This window comes from Neodiprion pinetum, chromosome 1 (assembly GCF_021155775.2).
Source record: "Neodiprion pinetum isolate iyNeoPine1 chromosome 1, iyNeoPine1.2, whole genome shotgun sequence".
Lineage (NCBI taxonomy): Eukaryota > Metazoa > Arthropoda > Insecta > Hymenoptera > Diprionidae > Neodiprion > Neodiprion pinetum.
In genome coordinates this window covers 13,829,136-13,856,178 of record NC_060232.1, presented here as the reverse complement: position 1 = coordinate 13,856,178, position 27,043 = coordinate 13,829,136, and the positions used below count along the sequence as shown (strand labels likewise).

At 35.9% G+C, this 27,043-nt stretch overlaps 1 protein-coding gene across 6 annotated transcripts in view; it reads left to right on the top strand.

The window, feature by feature from the left end:
- LOC124210922 (facilitated trehalose transporter Tret1) overlaps positions 1-27,043 on the top strand; it is a 75,497-nt gene that overhangs the window by 34,468 nt on the left and 13,986 nt on the right. For 3 of the 6 annotated variants that reach the window (XM_046609426.1, XM_046609380.2, XM_046609370.2), the window contains one exon: positions 24,384-24,659. In XM_046609426.1, the coding sequence (XP_046465382.1) occupies positions 24,384-24,659 (276 nt within the window). Of the gene's footprint in view, positions 1-7,790; positions 8,024-14,205; positions 14,278-16,531; positions 16,590-24,383; positions 24,660-27,043 lie in introns of those variants that run through there. The other 3 variants (XM_046609406.2, XM_046609389.2, XM_046609398.1) reach the window with 3 other exon arrangements.

The window sequence follows — 27,043 nt, the reverse complement described above, 5'->3', positions numbered from 1 at the left end:
TACAGTAAAATATGAAGCAAATAACTACGCGCTCTCATAAGGGCCTGTATATAACTCGGGGGGTAAGGTTCGTAAAGTGGCCACGGCAGCGCCACTATGTGACTTGCGCATAGACTGTTGGAAAAAGAGCGCCAGAACTGGAGTCACGCATCCGAGATTCCGAGAGGGGATACTATAGCGAGTAGCGAATAAGATGTTTCAGGCCTTTTGTTTCTTTTGTTTTTCGAGTTTCAACACCATCAAGCAGGAAGTCGGCAACGAATTTAAGCAAATTGCGGAGTGGCAAAATAGCGACGATCTCGAAGAAAGGATGTCGAGACTGCGGAGGGGGAGCCAACGAAGATTCGTGCATCGCGGGAATCCAAGACGGACGCGATTCCCGCTGATGGCCGGCGCGCCGCAGCCTCCCCTGCATACCCCGCCAACAGCTGACCACCGAATTTACGATGAACCAACTAGGGATGAGGGAGCACCACCCCGCTCACCTCCGAAACATCATACAGCTGCGCGGAGGACGAAATTGCGCTCTAGCGTTTGGTTCTGCGTCGCGATGCTCTGATAGGTCCGCGTCGAGTTCTGCAATCTACGAAATCGATGACAGATCAATTGTTGCGTCTTCTTGCGGGTATGACGTCACGTAGAAAGTAGCGTACCGAGATCGGTGTTGCGGCGGGTCGTCGATTTTGAAATCACTCTAGTTCTGGCGATTGCGCGAGATAGTGGCTCGAGTAAATTTTCGATAATGCGTTTGCGTTTTTCTGATCTTGCGGAATATGTTGCCAAAAAGGAATTTTGAAGAGGTTGAAGACTTCGTGCGTTGGATGTGGAACGGTAAACGCTGTTGATATTCTTACGATCGAATTTCGAGTGAAATTGAGTAAAGCTTGCCGATTGACGGACAGGCATTTTGGATTTGCGTTGCCGGAATTAAAATACTCGAAATTCGTTTGCCGATTCTTTTGCCTGGTGACCATAGCCTGAATTTCGCGTTATGGAGTTGAGAAAATTTTGCTGTGTTCGGAATTTTGAGTAGAGTCACTATTTCGAATTGCATCTTTTTCGTTTTAAATTTACGTACTGCCCAAATTCCGCTATACAGGGTCGAATCGCGGTATCGCATTTTTCAGTGTCGCCTCTCGTGTAGGTCACGAGTTGCCGAAATTCGTTCGAATTAGCGAGTAGAGTCTTTGAGGGTTTTGAGTTCGGATGCGTTGCGATTGCGTTTGATTGAGTAAGCGTTTGTGATTTCTGATCAAAGCATGATTACGATTCGAATTTCGTTGGGTCGGTTTAGTAGCGGTTGCGTTGCGAATTTCACGATTTCGAGTTTCGATTATGTTTGAGTTATGGTTGAGTTTGTGTTGTGTTGAGTTGCGTATCGGTCAGACTTCGTTTTAGTTGAATTAAGTTACAATTGAGATTGTCTTTAATCTGATTACGGTTTCGTCATATCGAGTCGAGTCTAGGATAGTATTTACGACAGTTTAGATTTAGTTGCGTTCAGGTTGAGTAAAGAATAAGGTCTAACTTAATGTAAGTTGTCGAGTTTATATTTGTCATCTCGCCGTTGGACCGAAGCAAATTTTTATTGGCATACATTTGTTCTCAATTAATTCCTGAAAAAGTGCATTTTCAGCTATTTCGACGCTGTAATTCCCTTAAGGGGGTATTCTAGTGTAGAAATTTGAAAAAATCGATTTTTTTTTTTTTTATATTTTCAAAGCTTAACCTTTCAAGAATGTGTCCTTAAAAGGACAAGTCAAAATTTCAATTATTTTCAGAGATATAGCTATTTTAGTGACACGTCTTCAATACTGGCTCGGCTGGAACGAATTTTACTCGAAACTTTAAACGCGTTTTTCTCAAAACTACATTTTTCAAAACGGTTGACATGATTTCTCAAGTTCTATTGAACCGATTTACTTGAAATTTGGTGAGAATCTTCTCAATACATGTCTCTATCGCACGAACTATTATTATAACGAAATAATAATTTTTACTATTTTTAAAAAATTCAGAAACGTCCAAAAAAGTAAAAAAAAACGTATTATTTTTTTCGGACAGCCGTAATTTGGCAAAAAAAAATTTTTTTTCGACTTTTTTTTAGTTAGTACGATAGCTGCATTTATGTAGATTAATAATCTTTTTTTTTTTTTTTTCTGATTTTGAAAATGCTTGCAATCGTGACAACATTGGCGCGCCATTTTTTTTGTACCCCCCACTTCAACAACTCATAGCACTTTCAATTTTGTATTTTTTGACTTGTTTTTTTTTTTTTTGTAATCGTGAAATAATAATAAACGCCTGATAAAAAAATGGATGGTAAAAATATTTTTTGTTTTTTGTTTATAGCACTTCAAAAAACACCTCAAATTTATGCCTCTACACTAGAATACCCCCTTAATAGGAAGTTCCAGTTAAATTTGACAAAAATTGAACATATCCCCGAAGCGATGCAACATAGCGTATTGCTCTTTCGGAGTTTGATAATTTATGAGTAACGGGATGTAACAAAGTCAGGAAAATCAACAAAACCCCGAAACAGTAACTTTTTCATGTATACTCGTATGTGTCAGTTATTTTGACTATTCTCCAAGCTTACGCATCACTGGCGCGATTCTGACGATAATAGCCCTATTCTATATTCAACGCCAAACACAGATATGCAAAAACAATTGAGTTTCATGCAATAATTGCACTGCAAAAGAAGAACCTGCAATTGCTGGTAATTGACACACGATCTTATAGAATAATAAGTCATTATGGCTGGGTAAATGACAGTTTTGAGTTTTCAACAATCGATAGACAGAACACCTCTCGTTTTGCATGGAACTCAATTCATGTTACGTATTTGTGTTCGGTATTCAGTACAGAATTGGGCCGCAGTGCCGGTCTTAGGATAACTGGCGCCCCGGGCCAAGATTGTACAGCGCCCCTTTCCAAGAGGACAAATTAGCAGCGTTCTGCTGGATCCATTCACGCGGATATACATTGACGAAACCGTTTGAGAATACTTAAGACTTTCCTTCAGCTTTACCTAGAGCGAACGAATAAGACGTAGAAAGTTTTTGGAACTCCTTGTCTGTATTTTTTTTCTGTTATTGGGTTTTTTATATTTTATTGCGTCGAATCTTTTTTTGTTTACTACAGAACTTAGGTTAGAAGAATATTGTAGCTCTTTTTTGTTTTGTATCTTTTTTTTTGTAATAGATTGACAAAATTTTACTTTCCGGTCGTTTCTGTTAGCAAACGCTAGAACCAAATCAGCAAAATATAATTTTTCGGCAATATTATGTTCAATCGAAAGCTTTGCTAAGTTGGTGAGCCTTGACTGTGCAATCGTTGATCGTAAGGAAGTTTTTCTGAATTCAACTTTTGAAAAACTGCGTTCTCCACTGGCTTCCGTTACGGGACTAGCGTACAAACCGCGGAACGCAATCCGCACATTCGGATACAGTTCCTGAATATTACGCTGCTTGACAAAGATTGAAACGGAAATTGGCGTAATATCGTTATTGGGAAGATAGTTGAGACTAATGAGCTTCGTTGTACAATAAATTTACTGTGTCACAATCGGAATCAACTGCAAGCTTTCGTTGGAGACACAGATGCCTGTAAGTTCTTCTCGTTCGATTTTATTTTTTTAACGTTGCGCAAAAAGAAACCATTTTTCTAAGAAACAGAAACGGCTCCCTAATCTACTTCCTTTTTTATTCGCTTTCTTTATTCACCAGGCACAGGCTTCCCCATAGATTTGGCGCCCCGGGCGATTGCCCGAACGCGCCCTACCCAAACGCCGACTCGTCTCCGGGCTCGTGCTGCGCCTTGGCACATTCGCGCACTAGTATCGAAAAACACTGTTTTTAATCATATAAAGTTAGTAATATTGCAGCGATATTTTGAGTTTTCTTGGTCCGATTGGAGTCAAATTTCACTGGGATGCTCCCTGGACTCGTAGTTTTCAGACCGTGCGCGGAGTGAAAAGGAAAACGAATGCATAAAATTCGAACATTTTTGTAAAAACATAGATTTTTCACTGGAATTCGAAGCTTTGTTATTTAATAATTAAGAAATCAGTTCTACCAATAACTTCCGAATACGGCCCGAAAATGACGCTTGTAATGAAGGTGCTATTCAAATTTCAGTCGATCAGAAAGCGTGCAAAAATACTAAAAGAAAAAACGAAATCGGAGAAAAACGGTCTCTAAGATTTCAATGCCCTTTTGTAAGAATTACCAGTGCGTATGACCGTTAAAAGTTCCCTGCGCTATAATATGAAGTTTCTGGTGCAGCGTCCCCCTCAATCTTCTGTTGCTCTATGATTTTTTGTCTAATTCGACCTTCTTTTGATCGTTTTTCCATATGAATGCTCGCGTCACATACACAGCGAACGTTTTCGGCTTTGTAAACGGTCACTACTGGTTCGCCAATTTCGACGTCCAACCCTTTCAAAAATGATAAATAACCTTAGCATCCATCTTTGAATTTTGCTGTAGCAAAATTCGATGCCGTTAAAATTATTTTCAAGGGTTATTGGCCAGAAGAGATTGTTCATATTATTACTACTCTCATTCGCGTTCTGTGTAAATCCACCGATACACCTCGTCAGTTACGTTGCTTCAGACAAGCTTTGATAAATAGGCAAAATTTCTTTTTGGACATTGGCATGAAGAGCTGATTCATATTTATAATCCTGTACATATAAGCCCTCAGCTTTCGCTTTTTGCCACCTCCACCAACTGTCAATTCCGCTTGGGTAAAAGTTGTGTTACAGGCTTTCATTTGTCGAGCATTTGTGGTAATAAGTGGCCATAAAAACCTTGTTTAATTTTTGTGAAACTGACACTGTTACTTCTTATTGCTATTCCACAATATATCGCTCGTTCTTCAAAAAGTTTTTCTGTTAATTTTCCAGGTCGACCGACGTTTTTTTCTCGCTGTACGTAGTCTAGAGCCTATCCTCTCCTAACCCGCACACTATTGTTTGTATACTACTAAGTCTTCTCAATATGGCTGTTTCTCTAAAATGGCTTTGAAGGTTTTCGAATCGCCGTCACCAATGTAACACTTGTATTTAACTCCGTATTACTCTCAAGATCTTTCAAACATTTATAGGATCGCGTCCACTTCCATCTTACCGGGACTTCCGTTATGTATCGTCTGACATTCGTTTTCGTGGTTTGCCAGCCATTCTTCATATTCTTGAATGCCAGAACGAGTTTCCCATTGTTTACAACTATCACAGTAAAGTGATTTTATAATAACATCAACCACTTTTTCTGTGTTGTGCCCAATGAGCGATGCGATGACGTATAGAGACTGAAGTCCGGGTTTCCTCCAGTTGCTATCGCCGGATACTTTTAGACTTTCGTCGTCATCAGAATGCAAAATTTCCAAATCAGTTGCCGCAGTCTTTGACATTTTAGCAATACTCAGAAAGAAAGAGGGGAGGAGACATATGTCCGTAATCTTTCCGATGGCAAAGATGGACCTCATTTTGTTCAAAGTTTTGTAGTACCGATAGTGCCACCACGAAGTAGTATTACTTCGTGAGTGCCACTCCTAGTGCTGGTTTCGTCTGTTGCAATGAAAATTTGCGCGCGCACCCGCAGCGCCTTCTTTGGAATAATCAAAAATTTGGTGTTTCGCGATTCAAGCGTCATTTGTCTCGAATCTTAAAAAAATTTCAAATGAAACTTGTGCATTTTTTCATATAGAATTCGGATCTGCAATGAAAAATAGAGGTTCCCATTCGAAATTTCAAAGTTACTACCCCTAGAGGTTGGGGCGGGGGGTTGATTTTCACATAATAAATTTTCCCCCTCGAGATCAAACAGTTATGATTCTGAAAATTTTTTTGTACGATGCGTATTTCTTGAGATATTTCGACGTGCGAAGATAAAAAACTCACCCTGGATATGCACTAGGATATTTTGATTTGGACTCTTCTGCGTGTTTCGAAATGAACAATTATTTGAACGTTAGCAGTAAATTCATTTATCCTTCCGCAAAAAAACATTTTTTCAACCCAATTCCGTAAGAGACGACTCAATTATTTTACTTTTTTGTGATTTCATTCACCAAAATACCCACTGCCAAAGTTTTTGTGATGATGCAATACTAATAATATGCAATAAATAACTGTATTACTTTTGAATTTGTGCATGATGAATAATGTAAATTGTCATGAAAAATAAATTAATACTTCAATCAATATTTAGTCCGCTGGCACGACTTTCTTTGAATGTCAACGTAGGTGTGGGATTAGAGTATGCTCTCGAATGTCGGAATATATATTGTCTTCCTATTCCAATTCAGGAATTATTGTTCAGGTAGCCAAAGGATGTCTACATTAACTTGTACGAAATTGAAAACAGGTGTAGAGTCCGAGCTTTCAATCATTACCCCTAACAATGAAAATTCGCTCTTAGATTTTAAATTAATACGATGAATACATATCAATTCGAGTAAACAGAAACAAGCGTTTTCAGTTAATTCCACTTTGCTTGCTAAGTGAAATGATGAGGTGTGAATTCACTCGCTTTATTAATTAGTTATTTTACCGTAAATTCCGATTATTTTAAAATAGGTGCTAACAAAAACTTGAACTCGTACTTATTGCATGATATTGAAATGATAAAGTCCTGAACATTCCAACAGCTTCTCAGTGAGTTACATTATTCATTGTGTACGAATAAATTAATTTACACATAAAATGCAACATTGTTGGGACACCTCTCTAAATTGAGTTAAAAAATCGACTCCTTACGAAGACTCTTTGAATTTCTCACATTCATACATACGTCCCCTCTAATAATCGCAAAAGAGTTCAGATCAACGCACCATAATATAATGTGTGTATTCCAAACAAAACTGTTGGCTAATACGATTTTTTCTCATGATACGTCACACACTTAGTCGAAACTTCACCCGAAAAAAATTAGTATTCGTAACGTACACATTTATTTTTCCACAATTTAAAATCATTAGAGTAAATTTTAACTCCATCTTGTAGCAATGATTTGGATAAGACGTCGAATGTGAAAGAATGCCATTATTTCTGTCGGTCAAAAACCACGATCCAATTTGTTGAGACAGAATCTACGCTGACCGAATGAAGAAAAATTCATTTTTCTAATAGAAATGAAAACATCCATAAACAAACAACCTCAATATCCAATCATTTTAAAGAATATATTTTTCGAAACGCTTACAAAACGTACTTCTTCAAAAATTAATGGTTGACAAGTTGCAACTGTTAGAAAAAGTGATCGTTATTCGATATACAGTAAATGTGAAAAACTCACATACACAGTCAGGTTGGTTTCATATTTTTAAAGATATTTTGAAGTGGTTATCAAACTTGGAGAATTCTCTACACATACCAGAATTACTGATCATTCAGGAAACCTACGCTTAAAAGTGTTTAAAGTTGTGATTTACAACGAATACAGTGTACTTACAAATAAGAATAAATACCAAAAATGAATAAGGAAGTGCAGTTACTTTTATTTAATCAGTTTTTTAAGAAAAAAGGCCTAATATGAAGTATAGGCATGTTTACATCCACACTTATTATGCATCTCATTCTTGCAATAAAGATGCGAAGACTCAATTAATTTTCAATGCGACAGTTGATTACTCCAAAACTGGACGTGGCATAACGTTGACTTTATCACGTGACGTAGTACTCTGATAAGCCGTGATTGTTGGGCTCAATCATCCAAATCAAGATCAAGTGTTCAAAAAATTTTCAATAACCAGTCTTCAATCCGTTATCATCGCTGTCACTCTTTCTCGTAGAACATTTTCTGACTCGCATTAAATAAACAAAATAAACTCATTCAGTCAGTGAAGTGTACATATGTGAAATATGACTGTAATTCAATAATCTGTACCATCAAACAAATAAACTTTACTCAAATTTTTTCCACTGCGAACCAAGGTTTCTTACTTCCACAACAATCAACTGCAGCTTTTCGGTTTTGCTTACTCTTGCAAAATCTACCAGATTATCTCTACGGTTCGTATACTTTCAAATATGTTTGCCAGTTAAATTTGTTTAGTTATTAGAGCATACGGATGGAACGTATAAGTGTGGAGTAAACAAGAAATAAGAGGAAAAATACAAAATTACGGTTTAGAAAGTATGATTAAGTACGATCAAGTTGAATTCCGTCGAACAATATCTCCTTGGAACCCGTAATTGAAATGGAAAAAAAAATTTGTAATTTGATATTTTAAAAATCAAACGTGATGAAATTTTCCTTTAGCATCTCGGCCAATGACAAAAAAATTTTTACCAAAAGTTTCACAACGTCACTGAACAAACATTCGCTGCAAACCAAACAAGCAGTATCATTCGGAAAAAAGAAACATTGATGCATAAAATTTCTAAGATTACTAGCAGTAACTTTACTTCGTATCAAATTGCGGTTGTTTTTTCCTCCTGAAAAAAAAAATTTATTCAGCAAAAATCGACTCGATGAACTTTATTTTCACTTGTGCACTACTGATTTAACAATTTTTTTATTTTTTGACAAGACTTACAACTCAATAAACTTGATCGGAAAATAAATAAACAACTTTTGGTCCAAGTTAAACAACGAAGAAAATAGAGAACTTCAAATGTGATTATTGAGTATTGGCTTTATTCGTCATTTCCACCAAAATTGTTCTTTCTGCATAAGCTAGTTAAAAAAATGAAGAGCAAGGAATTGAATTGGATAAGCCAAATAAAAAACAACTGATGTAGAACAGTAATATGCGATTATCTTTCGCAAGTGAGTGCTAAAAATATGACATTAAATCGAAAATGTATTTCGTTACACGTACCAAAAATTAATACGTGAATATCGGCTAGAAGAATTTTAAACCGATTAGACGCCTAGCAGTAGTAAAGTAAAAAGAATTACGAATCATACGCTGAGAACTTCATCGTTGAGATCGCGAAACAAACAGGAAGTGCTCTGTTCATTTCCAAGAAATAATTTTTCCTCCATGTTTCCTTCCCATGTTAGGAAAATATTTTTAGCATACGCTGCGAACCTTTCTATCTTATTTAGGTGCTGACGCAATGTTCAGATGCTGACATCTCTTTTACTGGCCTGACATAAGATTTCCTAAGCTCGGTAGGAGTAAACAAATATGTTCTCGCACGCGTTAAAATCTAATGCTGTTCCATAATTTACGTAAAACGTATTATTATGAAATAGTTTCCGATGCACCTTAACCCGTCCGACACGCGGTGCGAAAAGGCTTAGCACAGAAACATGCACTCAGTACGTCAATCTCTGCACAGCATAACGAAAGAAATAATCTCTAGTGATGGCGACGTATTAAACCCGCTATCGACTTCTTTATAGATTTTTCAATTGGACAGAAATTACATACATCGATTGGTCATCGTTATTTCCGGATCGTTAGTGCAGAAGTTCTGAAGCTCGGGAAAAAAAAATAAAAAATTGTGATGATTATCACTTCTCGACTACGATTGCAATTTTTTCATCGTTAATGACAGTGAGTCAACCCTAACAAATTTTTTTTGTAAATGTAAAAAAATGATTCTTCATTTCTATACGTAGCAAATTGCACTTTGCTAAATTTTTTTACTTACAGTTGACTGGTAAAAAAAGGATAACACGTTTGCGGTGCAAAAAAAGTAAAAAATTTAATGAATAAGAACTTTCTGCCAGGTTAAAAAAGGAAACATTCCGTTTCTCTCATTATATCCCACAAAAATGTGTGCTTTTATTTTAGTGAGACCGATTTTTATAGAACGGGATTCAAAAGGAATAACTAAATATTCAACTGGACTGAGTTAATTTTTTTTCGGTCATAATTTTTTCAAAAACTTCTCCCAGTTCGCAAAAGGGTTCACTCGGCGAAAATTACAACGGTATGGAATTTTTCAGACCGAAGTAAACTTGACCCCCCAATATATGACAAATCAAAAAACATTTTTGTCATTGATTGTCCTTGGATTGCCAATGTTTGCCAAAACTTTATCTTCGTTTGCCCCTTCTTAATTCATAATTTATTTGTTTTCGAAAATTAACTTCACGGAGTTCACCCCCCAACATACACCGAATCCCATGCATTTTTTGCCATCATTGTCTATTGATTGCCTTTGTTTGCCATATCTTTATTTTAGTTTTCCTCTTCTTACTTAAGAAATTGTTCATTCTCAAAAGCCATCTTTACAAATTTTACTGGAACTGCGAATTCGAGTCAAATTCGTGAAGATGGTTTTTGAGAATCAATAACTTCTGAAGTAAAAAAGGGCAAACGAAAATAGAGATATGGCAAAGATTGGCAAACAAAGGACAATTAATGGTAAAAAAAAATTTTGATTCGGTATATGTTGGGGTCCAAATTGGCAAAGGTGGCCCCCCCAATTTTCGAAAATGGATAACTTTGAACGTTAAAAGGAGCAAACAAAAATAAAGATATGGCAAACATTGGCGAACAAAGGACAATCGATGGCAAAAATTGAGCCGGTCGTAGTCCATAGAAAACGATTTATCAGGTGTCGAAATTAATCAAACCACGATACGGTTAATTTTCATAGAAACGATGATAAAATAGGTGATAACTCAGATATTTAGTTTTATTTCCGCATTGTTTCTTCTCTTCAATTCATCTTAATATAAAGAAACGGGCATTGTATTTTCACATTTGCGTAACTTTATAATTTCTTTGTCTAAATAATTTTGTTGAAAATACTGTACGATTACATCATTAAAAATATAGTTTATTACTTATCTAAATTTTTCGTATGTTTTCTGATTACTTACCTGCTTTTCGATGCTAGTATTCACAATACGTTTATCTGGTTTTGCAGGTATGTATAGTTTAATGATGTTCGATAAGTCTCAACAGGGCTTTACTCGATGGGCCAAAAAAGTCTTACATACGTGACCCTGATTCTTGTATCAAAAACAAGAATGTCCAATAGAAATGTTATATAGATAATCGATACTTATCCGCAGGAATCATGCTCATATCTTAACAGGTGTTTGAAAATCACTGCATCGCAATGTTAAAAATTTGATTGTATCTTAGTATGCTAGCCGTGTGCCGGTGCAATCAAGATTTACATCGGAACACAATGATATGAACAGTTTTTTTTATCATTTTCCATTTTTGATAGCTAGTCTTATCTGGAACTGCTGATCCGATCACCGACAATTACCTATTTTTCACATGCATGCTCAGATCTTATCATTTCATATTATGTTCATTGAAAGCAATTAGTAGGTAATCAACCTTACAGATATTAGAATCTAGATAGTAATCAGTCATCCATGCTTCATCAAGTTACCTTGGATCGTATCAAGCTTTGTAAATTTTGTTTCCATACTTCTCCTTTTGTTTCCACATGCCAAAAAAATTATTTTTCACCATACAATTCAATAATGCTCTGTGATTGCAAAATATCGTTTGCACCACATCTGTTTAGAACTTGGAAAAACACATCTTTTATTTAACCCTTGAAATAAGGCTGGGACGCTCAGATTCAAGAAATTAAAGATTCATTGAAAAAGTCCTTTTTGACTGAAACAGCAGTTATTCATCAGGCTGAAGTTAATAACGTTAACGTAACGAAGCCTTATGGTAAATAATCATCAGTATTGGATAATTTTAATATGTCTTTTAAGGAATTGCCTTTTCAAAATAAGAGTATATTTTGTTTATAATGGTTTACTAAATCTCGGACATTCCTACTTCATCCTCATAATGATTCTCTCAGAGTGCCATAAACTATGAAAAATAAAAATTGTCACCAAAATAAGTGCACTTTCCAGACAAGTGTGCTGACCAAGTGGTTTAATATCGGTAAGACCAACTTGAGTCATACCCACAGCTGTTCCGGAAAACGCTGATGCAAGAGCTTACCGCTATGAAGCGCTACGGAAAAATTGTCACAACAGCACTAACACAACAAACCGCGGAATGCATCTACTTCACAAGGTGAATTCCAACTCTTGGTCGAGCAGGAAGAAAATTAAATACGTCACACTATTACTGAGTATCAACTGCGACAAATTTTTTTTATTCCGACATCTCCGGCGAGAGAACCATGTTTGTCTTTTGCGAGGAACATCCGCTGTTACAGCTCGTAGAAAAATAATTTATGCTGTGAGGGCACCACATAATCATATACCACACTCAAAATCGCCCTTCCTGGCCCTGCGTTACTGAAAGCAATGCGTCACTGAATTGATGATACAAAAAATTTGACCATCATTTTTCGTCTGTTCGCATAGCTTTCGTGCAATTGAATGCCATGTGATCGATAGATACTATTGCAAATTGTTAAAATTATTCAAACACTTAGTCTCATATTTATTTTATTAAATAAAATTTTTTTATCCTTTATATACAGTGGAGTGGTCAAAAAAAAATTATTTTTTTTTATTTCTCAAGTGCTATTGTGTCAAAACCTTCTTTTGGGTACAAAAAAAATTCCCTACAAAAAAATTCATTGAGCTTAGTGGAGAATTGAGATATCGAGCTGCGCGTTTGAGGGAATTTTTTTTATACCTAAAAGGTTTTGAGATGATAAGCAAAAAAATTTTGGTTTTGGACCACTCTAATATACAGACAGAAAATTAATCTTTTGCACTCACCTTACAATTTGGTAAAATAATGGTTTTGTCTAAAATATTTTGCAGCTGAAAAACTGAATAACATTTTACTTAAAAATACACACAATTTTTTTAATTAATACAAATACCTTTAGCTCGAAAAAATATTCGTTCTACTCGTCTTAGTTTAATCAACTATAAAATGCCAATGCCTTAACAAATCGTTTCTTTCATACTGCGAAAAAGGATTATTTAGATCTAGAACGGCTAGTTTGTAGGTAGCAAAAAAAAACGTTTTACTTAAGACAACTAAATACTAAATACTTTTTATCACGAAAACCAATAACGACGACTTAGGAAAAAGTTGGTTACTTTCATTTTTTTTCACCACCCGCTAAACAGTCGTTCTAAACTAAAACAAATCTCTTCCTCAATGTACAGTCACGTTTGACCCTGTCTGCACTGGACCTTCTTTGAAAGCACACTACTACCTACATGCCTCTGGGTCGCAATCCTAGTCATTTCCGTATTCCCGCTTCATTGGGATTCCAGAAGAGCCACGTAAACGCTCCTAATTCAACAAGGGCGTTTGAAAATTATCCCAAATCGCACGCTACCATAACAAAAAGAAGGTCAAGGCGATAAACGAGATGATTATCATTCTGCAAACTCGTTATGCCTCTGTAGCAACAGTAGTCGGGGAATTTAATGGTATCTGTTACGTACGATCACAGAATTTCTGCGATGCATATGTATTTAGAACCATGATGTGCTGATTACGTAAAACGAATAGAGCTAAACCACTATGACGAATACCTGCTGTACGCTTCTCGTCGCAATAATAATTATAATAGGCAGGGACTTGAACAATGGTGCAGCCTGTTCGGTCTGCCATGCGCAAAGCATCCAAACAATTTAACATCCTGTATATCTATATCGTTGAAATTGGCGAGACAATAATAAATTATTGACGCGCTGCGGTATGTGTATTGTGAGAATTAAATATCAAAAGCCGTTTTCCAGTTAGCCAACAGATTGAAAAGAAAGAAAGAAGAAACACAATTGCGGAATGCAGGCAACGAACAAAAAAAGCGAGTGAGGTCATTATTTATAACTGCATTAATGCCTGATAACATCATACAAATAACCTATTTTTAATCTTCGGAACTTCTGCTGGAGGATTCAAATCCGGACAGACGTCGCCTCTTCACGCCCGTCTTTTATCTGGAATAATTATATTGATTCAGAAAAATTAACCCAAGGAAATAAATTGTTCAGAAATGATGAGGGGTTTGTTGTTTCACTCTCTACGTACGTCAGGTATACAAGTATATGTATAAGATAACCTGACGCTTCTCTTTCGAGTCTTCTCATTAATTGCGATAAAATCCACTTGAAGCCTAGGATTTTCAGGAATTGGTTCCATCAGTCCCAATAAACTAAATCAAAGCAGTTTCATGAGTGACAAACTGACACGAATACAGAGCTGAGGATTAAATGACCATTATAGGTATAATCTATTATCTATTGTAGCTACTGTATCAATTATCAGAAATAATTTATCGTATTATCAGTACAGTAGACACACGTGGAACACATCGTTATAGATTATATAATGAAATACAGAGTATATTATAGGAATCTTTAGGTGAAAAAGTCACTTCTAAACTGACACCTGTTCTCTGTGGTAAGTACAGTTTATATAGCACGTATTCAAACCAAACTGTAATTCATTAATTATCGCATCTTTCTATAAACGTAATATTATCTCTCTTTCTCTCTCTCTATCCTTCTCTCTTCTGTCATCCAATATTATTGTGGATATATTAAATACTATTCTATTCTAGAATATGTGTATTGTAAGAATTATAATTCCTCAAATTAATAAAATAAAAATTATATTCTAGAATAGAATAGAAAAGATATTCTCGACATTCAATAGAAAGTATTTGTTATAATACGACGGAATAATTAGTACAAATATAAATGTTGATGCGTTTATGTATAAGGTAAATGCGTTTAACGCAAGCGATGCAAAATGTAGGATCCACAAATGAATGACATTTCCAAATAATTATTCTACGGGGAAAAAAGTAAAGATTTGATAAATTACTTTAGTAAGGTTATAAAATACGAACACACCTCCGTATTGTAGGTGGTAACATTAATCTAAGAATAGATGGATCGTCGAGAATAATAATGGTGCACCATAATCATTGACGGATGGTCGAATGCTGGTTGAAAATTTGGCATCGATACCTTGACTGTGCTATTAACAATGGGCGGTTTTGATGCACCTTGGAAACGGAACGCTGAGTTGAATACTGAATTGGTATAACCAGTGGCTGATACTGTAAATATACGGGAAGGAAAACTATGATGCGTGACATAATGAAAAGCAAACGCGCAAGGCGCGTGCGACCGCGACGGCTTCTTCAAGGAAGTGATGCCTTGTATCATTTATTATCAAAGATCCACCTTACATACCAAACACTCTGATGTAGACGCGAAAGGATGTTTATTCCCAGACGCTAACCAGGTGTCCAATTTGACAAAGTGCCCGATCATAGAAACGAGCAAAGCGATCTGGGGTAAACGTTTGCACAACGGCCGTTTGAAGATGATTATATTTGCCCATCCATTGTTAGAAACAAGGGAAAGGCTAAATCGTTGATTATTAAGATGGGCGTTCTTTTTAACTTCTCGTTTATCTGTTTTCAGAGAGTAAAGGAAGTTATTGTGAACACCCTGAAAATGAAAAGTTGAGTTTTCACTAGATCTCGACGTTTCGAGATTTGGAGAATCACCTCCGCCCATTTTCGGATAGACGGCTGTATGTACGAATGCATGTACGAACGAATGCATATGTGCACGTGAGTGATAAATTTTTTTGTCCGACGATTAGAACTGATGAGATTGTGGCTTTGATCGTTCAACTGCCTTTTGACTCATTTCAATAACAAGATTCCAAAAAATGCAATAAAAATTATGATATTTTGACGATGGATGAATGGATTCGAAAATTGGTACCGTACGGTTTTTTGAGTCACAATCACTAATCTAAAGTCAAATTTGCAAAATTTAAATTTGGCGTATTCGATATGCTGAAAAATATTAAAAACATTTGGAGTTTTCTGAAAATTGGTATTCGAAGGTTTGTTGGGTAGCTGATCACGAATGTATGGTCAGATTTACGAAATCTGAAATGGCGAATCCAATATGGTGTAAAAAAAATTGAAAAATATTCAGATTTTGATAGAAATTAGCAGTCGGAGATTTTTCGAGTCAGTGATAACGAATCCAAGGTCAGACTTCCGAGATTCGTAATGGTGGATCCATTATAGTGGTTCAAAACATTAAAAAATTTGCCATATTTTCATTTAGTACTTGAGGGCTTTTAAATCGCCAATCACGAATCTGAATTTGTAGTTCGAAACTCGCATTGGATATTATTTTTTTTTAGGCTGGCTCATGACCAGCCTGCAGCCGCTTGTTTCTCCCTGAATCAAGATCTATGTGTATGCTTGTTAGTGTTATTATGGGTCTAGTCACCTTTGCGTAAGGTGAAAAAGACCACAGAATACAAAAATATTATATCCACGAAATTATGGTATAACAGAAAATTATGCTGTATAAAATAAATTTTCATCAATTGACAATCTATACAATAATATTCTGCGTATATTTATTTGGCACATTCTCAATGGCCTTTATTTATCACTACAACGCCTGATTAAATTATGTTATGCCCAATTATTGAGACAGTCTTCTGCGCCTGTGCAGCTATTCTATGACTCATTTTTTCGTATTCACACGATCGGCCACGGTATTTCGATCGATCGAGAGGTAAAAGCTGTACAAACAGCGACTTAATAGGCTAACATACACCTGTCGGTGGCGATAATTGTTAGTAACGACTTGTAAATTCACCGAACGGCAGAGGGTGAGCAGCGGAATAATTTGTGTGCAATAAATTTGTGTTGAATAATTTTAACTAAGGTAATTCTGCATTGCGCAATACATTTTTTCTTGTTAAAAAAATTTCACAAGAGGTGAAATTTACGGAGAAACAATTGTTATGCTGACTAAATTATGCGTGAACTACTTTCATCTACGATCTCGTGTAAGGTAACTCTGTTCAAAATAATTTTGTGTTATAACGAAGTTGATACCCTGGGAAAAATTCAATTTTGTTAGCGTTTGGGTATCGTTTTAATAACATGGACATCGTCAAAATAGCATGTGAATATTGCAAGAATTATAAAAAAATCTCGTAAAAGTGAACGAATATATGTACTTAGTGTAACTTTAGTTGTCAAGACTCCATGTTTTTATAAGGGCAACATAAATCTGTTCGATTAGTTTACTACATTCTTAAGTCAAATAAGGCTCTAAAGGGATGTTATATTCAAATTTTCACAGCTCGAATAATTTTCTCAAAAATTTCTTCAAACGAATGATTTCAAATCGATTGCTGCTTAGGTATTCGATGATTTATGAGGTACAGGTTTAATTTAGCACGTAAAATTAACCAAAATCGAAGTACATTTACTTTTTCTGCATCATCAAATACATCTGTATGACTCATTCTCACTATTATTGAAATCTAGTCGTTACAACACGTGATAAAACCTCAACAGTAATATGCTGTACATGGAATGTCATACATGACCATCTGAAAACGTCTTTATTTCATGCAATAATAATGTTGTAATATGAATATGCGGATTGATGACAATTGCCAATCGTGAATCGCTCAAAAACCATTATCAGAGCTGTTTTATATATAGTGATGTGAAATTCTTGATCAATTCTTGAAGAATCGATCTTTTTGACGTGTAATTAACCGTTTAATACGCAATGTTCAAACTTTTGATCAACATGGAATCGATTCTTTTTTTACAAGTATCGATTTAATCTAAATTGCCAAGAGTTTGAATGCATCGGGTGAAAGTCACTCTAAAAATGCCATATCATCAATCCAATCCTCATGATCTTTGTTTTTTTTCAGTATCTTTGATACTTTTTTTTCGCCGAAGCATCGAGTGTCGAAACGAATGATTAATAATGATCAATCTATCCTCTGAATTCCCCGTAAATCTTCGGATCGATGAATTCATGCGCTTATCGCTCTCTGTCGGGCATTACTGGAACTGAAGATTACCGTCGTTTGGAAGCAATTTACCGTCGCTATTTGTCACAACTTGTTAATTTTCGTATCACAATGTTATCGCTGTATAAAAAACGACATTTGAAACTGAGCGTGTTGGGAATTCCACGCAGGGTATAATGGTCAAAATTGGTTTTCGCGGTTTCAATGTACAGTCTTAAAAACGTACATTTTTCATGATTTTGGTAATCTTTGCGTGCTAGCTGAAATCTGTTCTTCACAAATTATAGAATGCCATATAGGGACAATAGAGTGCGTATCGCCGTTTTCAAAAAACACAAAAAAATAGTTTAGAATTAGCACACAAATCGAATATAAAAGCCCTTTCTGGCTTTATTTTTGCATACTACAGATTATTTCAAAAGTGACAGGAAAATCGCGACAATGACTAGCTTAAGGCTAGTACCCAGATTTATATTTTTCGTAATGGTACGAACTAAAAATGCACTGAGAAAAATTTCATTTGTTATAGTAACTAGAAAAATTCAGTAAAACAGGTCTCGTTAAAAAACCGTTTGAATATTGTTGGAATTACGAAAAACGAGGTACACGTAACCATTTTCCGCTATTTTCGATCCTTTTTTGGTAATTGCAACGCAAAATCAGTTCGTTCGGTTTACTGTACTTTTTGAGTTAAATAAGGCTTTAATATCAATTTATTGTTGCACAAGCATTAAATTTTCGCAACAGTCGCAAGAAAATATAGTAAAAATGATCATAATGAGAAAGAATAGTAACAGATCTTAGACTTTCCGGTAACAGCTACAAAACTAATTTTCATTTTGTACCTAGAACTATATTTTTCGATTGTGGTAAAAAATGAAAATAGTTAAGAACTGAGCGGTAACCGAAACAAAAAATTTCTCTCAGTGTGGTCAAGGACTATATATAGTAGCCGCAATTATAAATTTTCCTCGGTATGCTTTCTTTAATTCTTTGAGCTAGATACTTCACAAGAGATACCTTAGATATCGAAGCTGTGTATTAACAGCAAATATTCATTAAATCATTAGTTGTCGTTAGTTAGTTAATTACCAAATTTTAGAGTGTGGAAAACTTTATTCACATAATTAAGTAATCAGCTACTGTGTTTGCCAATGAACCGATTGCTTAAATCCATAACTTTCTTGTTTCTTTGTCAGAATATATGATTTAATGAGCTGTTATGTGAATAGCGAATTACAATATCTTATATTTACGGCTGTATAACGTAATAGTTTTAGATAAAACGCCAATAATATCAAGTGCACAGATTATCTTTAGCCGGTGTGACATACTTCACATGGAACGTGCGTTGTAGAAAATATGAGAATTACTGTTTCTTTTTTCGGTCTCTTCTTAAGAGGATACTACAGTTAGTCTTTATCAATCGAGCAAGACTCTGATAATAGTCACTTATTCTTATAATCCTCAGATCCTACGTATCAGTAACGTGAAAATACCGCATGTAGCACGATTTATTATACATGTAACAGCGAATAAAATTATTCGATAACTTCTTTCTTTCATGGGAGAATAGCACCAAAAAAATGATTCCTGCAATTAGTAGTAGTTCGATTACAGAAATGAATATTCTAGCAATGTAGTTGAGTAAAACTAAATTATTATTATCATGTAGAATTGCGCTAGTTGCAACTTTTTCGCTAAAGCATATAGGCTCTGATAATAGTCGGAGTAAGTGACATTCAACGCGGCCGATAAAGGTTGCGGACTATACCATCTTCTTTAGAGTTGGGCCAATTGAAATTTTGTTCACGCTGGATGAGAAAAAAAAACTGTTTCCCATTATGCTAAAGACATGAGCCTCCCTTCCCCTCATTTTAATTCACATATTTAGGTTAGGAACAATCGTCCAATTCATTGTCCAATTCACAGCCTCCAGCAGTGGCTCAGTTTCGTTCGCCGGATTCTGGAACAACCGAGCCCAAGGAAAAATGGCAAAATCAAAAAATTTCCAAATTTAAAAATCAGGTCAAACGTACAACAGTCATTTTGAAGCTTGGCTGGCCGCCGTTTGATAGCCAGAAATCGCGAAATGTTGAAAAAAATGTGCCTTATCTCCATCGAATACTTGATCAATCCATTTTTTTGTAATGCAGCATCTATGTAACTGGGAATATTAGAAGTTTCAAATCTTTAGTGGCACTTCTTAGTCTAATACTTGATTTAACACTATCTGCAATTCTTCAGAATTGGTTATGTAATTCTTACGAAGATTACGATACACGAAAAGTTTCAAAATTTGCCATTTTGGAACTAGAAGTGGTGGAAGCTTGCAAAATTTGATTGACCGACGCCACCCAACTCTTGATTTTTCACCCACATTTTATACAAATTTCACGCTCTATAAAAAAAAGTACTGAGATAGAAGTTTCTTACCGCTAACCGATTCCGAGATATTTGCCTATAAACATTGAGTCATTTTGAATATCTCGTTATCGATTATAGTTAAGAAATTTCTATCAGTACAGTCGACTCTCTCAATAGGGCCTCTTATAATAAGCAAGAAAGCTTAGTGGCTTCCCCGCTACTCTGGTTAAACAAAGCGTAGTCGTAACTTTGCCAAATACTCTTGCAATTGGGCCGGCAACAAACGTGAAATATTGGAAAAAAAATAGCGTAGCTGTTATGAACTTTTGGCAACCCTATTGCGCGAGTCGCAGTTCAAAACGCCATAAATGCACGTCGAGCTCCTTGGTGGGGGAATGCTATTTCTTAGAAATATCCTCCCCTACATTGTACTTTTTTCTCATGTTTCCTATAAGAATATGTATTGTGATAGTTTATAAGTCAAGCCGCTTCCGAGAAAAAAAGTGCACAATTTTTTAGATTTTTTCTACGTGATATTTAAATGGAAAACAGAAAAAATAAAATAGGCACCTCTGAATATGAGTATTAAGAGCTCATATTTGACTGAGACTGAGATATTCTATTCGAGATGTTCTACCGAAATTTTAATGCGCATTTGAAAAGAATTTTTTTTTTTTTTGGCACACCCTGACATACATACATGTTGAAAAGTATTTGTCACGTAACTGATGAATCGTGTTTTCAAGTTCAAGAAAATTTACTCGGTTCGTGATGTTTTTCACAATGACAAATTTCATAGGCACTCCCGTGGTTAGCGATTGTGCAACATGAACTCTAAAAATGTGAATCAGTGAAAATTTTCTTACGACATGACGAGTATTCACTTATATTATTGGTAAATTTCCATTTTACCGAATTTAACTCGTATCTTCATTTTGAACGTTTAATGTTATGCGTCACAATATATGCGAACATTTGTTTGAATATCTTTGTTCCACATTCATGTGCTATTCAACTGGTACAGCGGATTTTACAGAGCACAGTTCGCGCGCATCAACGTATATTTTCACCCGTGCCAAAAATTGCGCTTACGAACATTTGTCTGAGGAAAAATGCTCAAGCTAGTACGCTCCTTATATGCGCACTCAAGATCAATCGGGCTTATGTGTACGCTGTACACACACGTATAAGTAACATACGACAAGAGCCTACGTGCGCATTTCACCAACCGGGCGTGTAAAAATACTCTAGTCAGCACGCGCTTTTTATATTTGGATGCTAGAATTTGTGAACGGCGTAGAAGTACTTTGCAAGCAGCGAATAACATATTTTGTCACGCTGAACAATCTCAATTTCAAGTATTGTTTATGTCTGTCCGCGAATTTTATCAGTTTTCTATTGCAATATTAAGTCAAGTGCAAGGGCAAGCAAGTAGTTCAGAGCCAATAATAGGTAATCCAATCGATGCAAAGTTTCTACCAATTAAAAGCAATTTTCAAAATGAGGAGAATATGGATACTTATTTTGAATCGTTTTTATTTCTTCTAAAGCAAAAGAAAGAGAAGAAAAAGAAGACAATTTTTCAACAAACAAAAACAGTTTGATAAACTAAAAGTTTAAATGTTATGGATTTCATTTTGGTTTATTCAACATCGGCAATCGTTCGTTATAATTATAGGGAACAGAACAATTTTTCATCTACTCGCTGTTTAGAAAAGAGATTCTTACCGCATAAATAGAAGAAAAATAATATGTTTCTAGCGGAATGATTTTTGAACAAGAAGTATTTCGTTCACATTTCCAGAATGTTCAACCAAAATGAAAACGTTTTCGACCAAAATCTTCATTTTTCACACAATTGTCTTTTCTAAAATTGTTACTATCAGGCAAATTGATTCTTCCTCCTATGTTTCGTAAAGTATGTATAATTTCCAAAGAGTTTTCAGTTATACAATTTTATTGTTTACCTAACTGTATTATATCGTGACTTTTCGTAAATAGTAAACGGTAGGGATACCAACCCAATACTCGCGCAGCCTAGTGCAATTGCATAAACCAATCACAACGCAGAGCGAGAGAGACAGAATGTCTCCGACATACCCCGGTATGGTTAAACGCAATCCCCCTAAGCCGCGTGAGTATTGGGTTGGCATCCCTACCGTTTCCAATCTAAGAAAAGTCGCAGTACTTCTATTCGTTCGAACTCAGATAAACTTTGACATGCTTTAAAGTAGCATGAAGCTCAAATATCGTAAAATATAAAAAATCCCTATATCCCTAGTCTCCGTATTATACTGCATAAAACAAGCCGGGAAAATCGACCAGCTCGATTAGCCGTTCCTAGAAGTTCTCGCCATTCGTGTTATATGCGAAAACAAGAATATTAGAAAGATTTTGAATTTTAGAAATAATTCAAGAACATGAATACCAGTTATGGTGCAAATCTAATTGGTTCTGAATTATGAGGAATCTGCATGATTGACCAAAAAATTCATAAAAATCGGATGATTCGATCTCAAAATATCGTCGGACAAAAATTGGTGACATAAACGCGCGCAGCGTCGTTAACATTCAACGTTTTACTTTCGGGGTTATTATCAAGTAACTTGCCCTGTCTCCAGAAATATAAAAGCTAGAAAGTTAGAAATGAGGAGAGTTGAAACTTGAAATGGTTTCAAGGGCACAAATATAACGGAAGAATTGATATTTACAGATGTCGAGTGAAATAGTATTTCCGAAGTATCGTTTCTGTGAATATGTTTATGTCTGTCATTGCGTGCGTATTTTCTGCCTCAACCATACATCACTTGACGCATAAAGTCTGTTGCGTAAGAAGAAGAAGCGTTGAAAATTGTAAACAGTGCAAATCTTAATCGATTTACTAACTCGTATCCGACTAAATAACATAAAAATTATCCTAGGTCAGAACTTGAGTCCGCACAAAAAAAAACAGTTTTATTTGTAGACGTGGTGATAATTATATGCAGGACGATACTTCCGTGAAGTAAAAATTACTTCGATTGCGATATTTTACAAGTTCCAAGAATATTCGCGAATATAACTTCATCGTACCAATGAGTAATTCTTACTTCGACCCTTGTGATTTCTGATACTCCAAAAAGTATTGTCCATACAATTGCCACGTACATGAAAATCGAATAAATTTTACTTCTGTGTACGTACCTTCAGTATATTGACGAGGCTAATTCTGTTTCTATTTTCGTGATCCGTTCAGCTGCTAACTTGATATTCCGCACATTTTGCAATAGCAAGAAACCATTCCTTAATAAAAGTTGTAATGAGGAGATTCCCAGTACATATATGATTATGATTGTTGACGAGCGTTTCTTTTTATAGATGTGGATGATGAATCTTATTTTAAAATTCCCATAAAGTAAATGTACACTTGGGGACAATGAATCTGAGATGGATATAAATTTTTACACTAGACAGTTATGTTGGCAACACAGAGAAACCTACAGCGCCATAGTCGACCGAGCGCGAAACAAACTCTATCTCAATAAACATAAACCCATGACCGTCGAATATAACCTTAGAATACGTGTCAATCGAACAAGTCATTATGCCCGCAGTAGTCTAAGGTTAGATTCGACGGTCATGGGTTACGTTATGTTTATTGAGATTGAGTTTGTTTCGCGCTCGGCCCACTATGACGCTGTGGGTTTCTCTGTGTTGCCAACATAACTGTCTGGTGTAAAAAATTGACCGTCTCAGATTCATTGTCCCCAAGTGTACCAGTTATTGACCCAGTCCCAATTATTGACCTTTTCTGGTTGTATCTGTTTGACGATTAATTCGAAAATTATCAAAAAATAAGTTTGTAGTGTCTAACCCTCTAGCAATTCCGCTTAGGCGTCGAGAAATTCATAGTTTGTCTCGTCGATTTGTAATTTTGGAAAATAACAGGTTCAATAATTGGGTGTTAATGTGTCAATAACTGATACGTATCAAGTGGTACGATGCCCATTATCTAGTGGCGTTGTTATAACTGTTGTCATTAATTAAGTAACATCCTATGAATGTCAACCAAATGTATGTATGTACTACGTAATATATGTTTTACATACGTAGATATACTTTAAAAAAGTACTAAAAATCTGCGTAACGCAGTATCATGCGCTAAAAATTCGAGCGGGAGATAATTGAGCAATAATAATTCGAGATCATCTTGAGAAGGAAGCCAAATGGCACAAATACGTATAGATATAGCTTTGGATAAGTATAACCTGTAGGCGTGGCAGGTCCACTACTCGGCAATATGATGCTGATAAGAAATCGACATCTTCTTACAGAATTCGTACAGGACGGCGATAGCGAGATGCGAAATGAACAAGCCAACTCCCACCAGCCGCCTGGCGGCCAAGAGGGGCGGACGCATAAAGAGTACGAGTACAGTCCCGTACCCGCAAGTGATTCGCAGACCGCCAACGGTTCGGACACCCTTCAAGAAACCCAATTTTTTTCTCCCGCCGACGATATCGATCATCACGTCCGTCGCCACCTCTACGAAGACCCCGAGATGACGGAAAAAGGTTCAAGGTTACTCCAGTACCTCGGTTCCTTCGCGGGTTAGTATATCCACTGATCCCTCATTCGGCGACAATTCACTGATCACCCACCTGTTGCAAGTGTTTTCACCTCGGCGGGTTTGTCCTCCCGCTTATCACGTACATATACTTACACCGTATGTATACGTATAATAGTGAGTGAAATTCAAATTACAAGTACCGTCAAGTACTCGATCGGTGCAAGGAAAACTTGAAAAAACTATTCGACATGGTACGTCGTTTAAATATATTATGTTATAAAAAGTGTCGTTACGCCGAAGTTGATACGAGTCCAATAGTTAAGTTATTTCGGTCGGCACTATCGCCTAATGACACAACATTTTTATCCGACCGAAACTTGGCCCGTTATATCGTAATCAATTATAACTTTTATTTCTTTATTTGTGTGTCGTTAGTGGGTTACTACTATACTATACTTCATCAAAAATCTGTGAAAACAAGGAAACAATAAATTTAATCCTTGTTATGAAGAAGCCCGCGCTCGTTTATCCTTTTCTTAAGTTCAAGATCGTGAACGAGGAAAATACGTACAAAAATGCAAACAAAAACCGGTCTCTATAGCGTTTCAACTTCACACCTGGAGTTATCACAATAATAATCGTTAGATAAAAATATGAAGTATGTGATGGCAGTATTAAAATGAATACAAATTTTAATAATGAAAAACAATTCGATGGGTAATGGCCATTGTATGTTGACAAAAGAATGTATATTGGTATCGGTGACTAAATATAATCTATCGCGTAGGCCTACACGCCTCTTGACGCATCACATGCCGCGAAGTTCACGCACTTCTCGCGCCACCCCGGACCTTCGATCTAAATATATACTCTGAACATAACGAACTTCTAGATTTTGATCTTATTTACCAGCTGTTGGGGTCCCACAATACTATACGCGTTCGGGAACCTGCTGATAGATCCTGTGGCGATCAAAAAACTTTGCTATTTCCTTAATGTCATTATTTGACATTCGCCAGTTCGTTTTTTAGCAACCAACTTGCACGGACGCGTGTCCGAAACTTCTTATAGGCTCCGACTTATGTCGATGTATACTTCGTTCCAGAAATAAATGTTCCTGGAATCTATTATGTATTTATTCAGTATTTTCACTGTCGCTCGCTTTTACCGCCATTCAATCCATCAAAATTATTCCTTGACCAATCGACAAGTTCGTATCGAGAAAATGTATGCAAATACGATAACTGGAAGACACAAGAAACGTCCGCTATTATACACAGACGGAATGAGAATCATTGTACATCGGATTTTCTTTGTTGTTGTTCGTACGACTTATTTGTAGACATGCAGGTTTTGCTTTTTTTCTTCATTGATTATCGAATGACCTTCTTTTTTTCTTTTGATTGCGACACAAAATAATCGAACGATTCCTTGTCAATGCTAAGACCCTGCGATACGTCGGGTCAATAAATTTGATACATTATCATTTTATTGCAGTATACCTTGATGATATGTGAGAAAAATGAAATGCAAAATTGTCATACGATTAAATAGTTATTATATCAAGGATACTTTCTATTCTAAGATTACTTTGGCCAGTTCAGTTAATTATAATAGTAAATTTATCAAAACACTTCCAATCTGTCGACTTTAATTACAGATCATACCAGAGATTGTAAATATCATATAATATTTAGTAAACGTTTATCGCGTTAAGATCTGATCCATTTGGCAAGTTCGATATAATTACGGTTACTCAATAATCACCTGCCAATTCACAAGTATATTCGAAAGATAATCATACGATACTTCGTTCTCGTGAACGCTTCGTATCAATTCTGCAGATAGCTTTTCACGTTGATTGAAACAGCTATTCGGCCGAGATTCGACTCTTCTTGATGATTATAACAACTCTTTGAATCAAATGAAATAATTCCGAAGTGCTGGTCAAATTTTCTTTGGTAGAAAAAATTGTTTTTTTGCGATATGTCAGGATCGCTAGTTTTGCAGTGCAATCCGTAGGTCAAAATGACCCGAAACAACGACAAATTGAAATAGCTTTTTTACCGTAATTATTCGATTCAAATGTTTTTTCCATATGTGAACATAATCAAGCGTGTTTGCGCAAACCTGATTTGTAAATTATTGTACTGGATAAATATTTTACTTGCGAAACGAGTAAGCTACTTTCTTGGCACTGCAGGAAATACGTAATCAAACAAGATTACATACAAGGACAGATTAAATCATTTCTGTGAAACCACAAACCAATTATATACGCTCTCAAACTATCGCAGTAACAAAAGTTTTGTTCAATTTGTCAGCAATCAAACTTTTCTTAGTACCACTACTGGCACTATCTTCTTCTATTTTACGGCAATTCGGTGAGATTTTGTTTCAACTATTTGCAAAAAACTTTGAGCA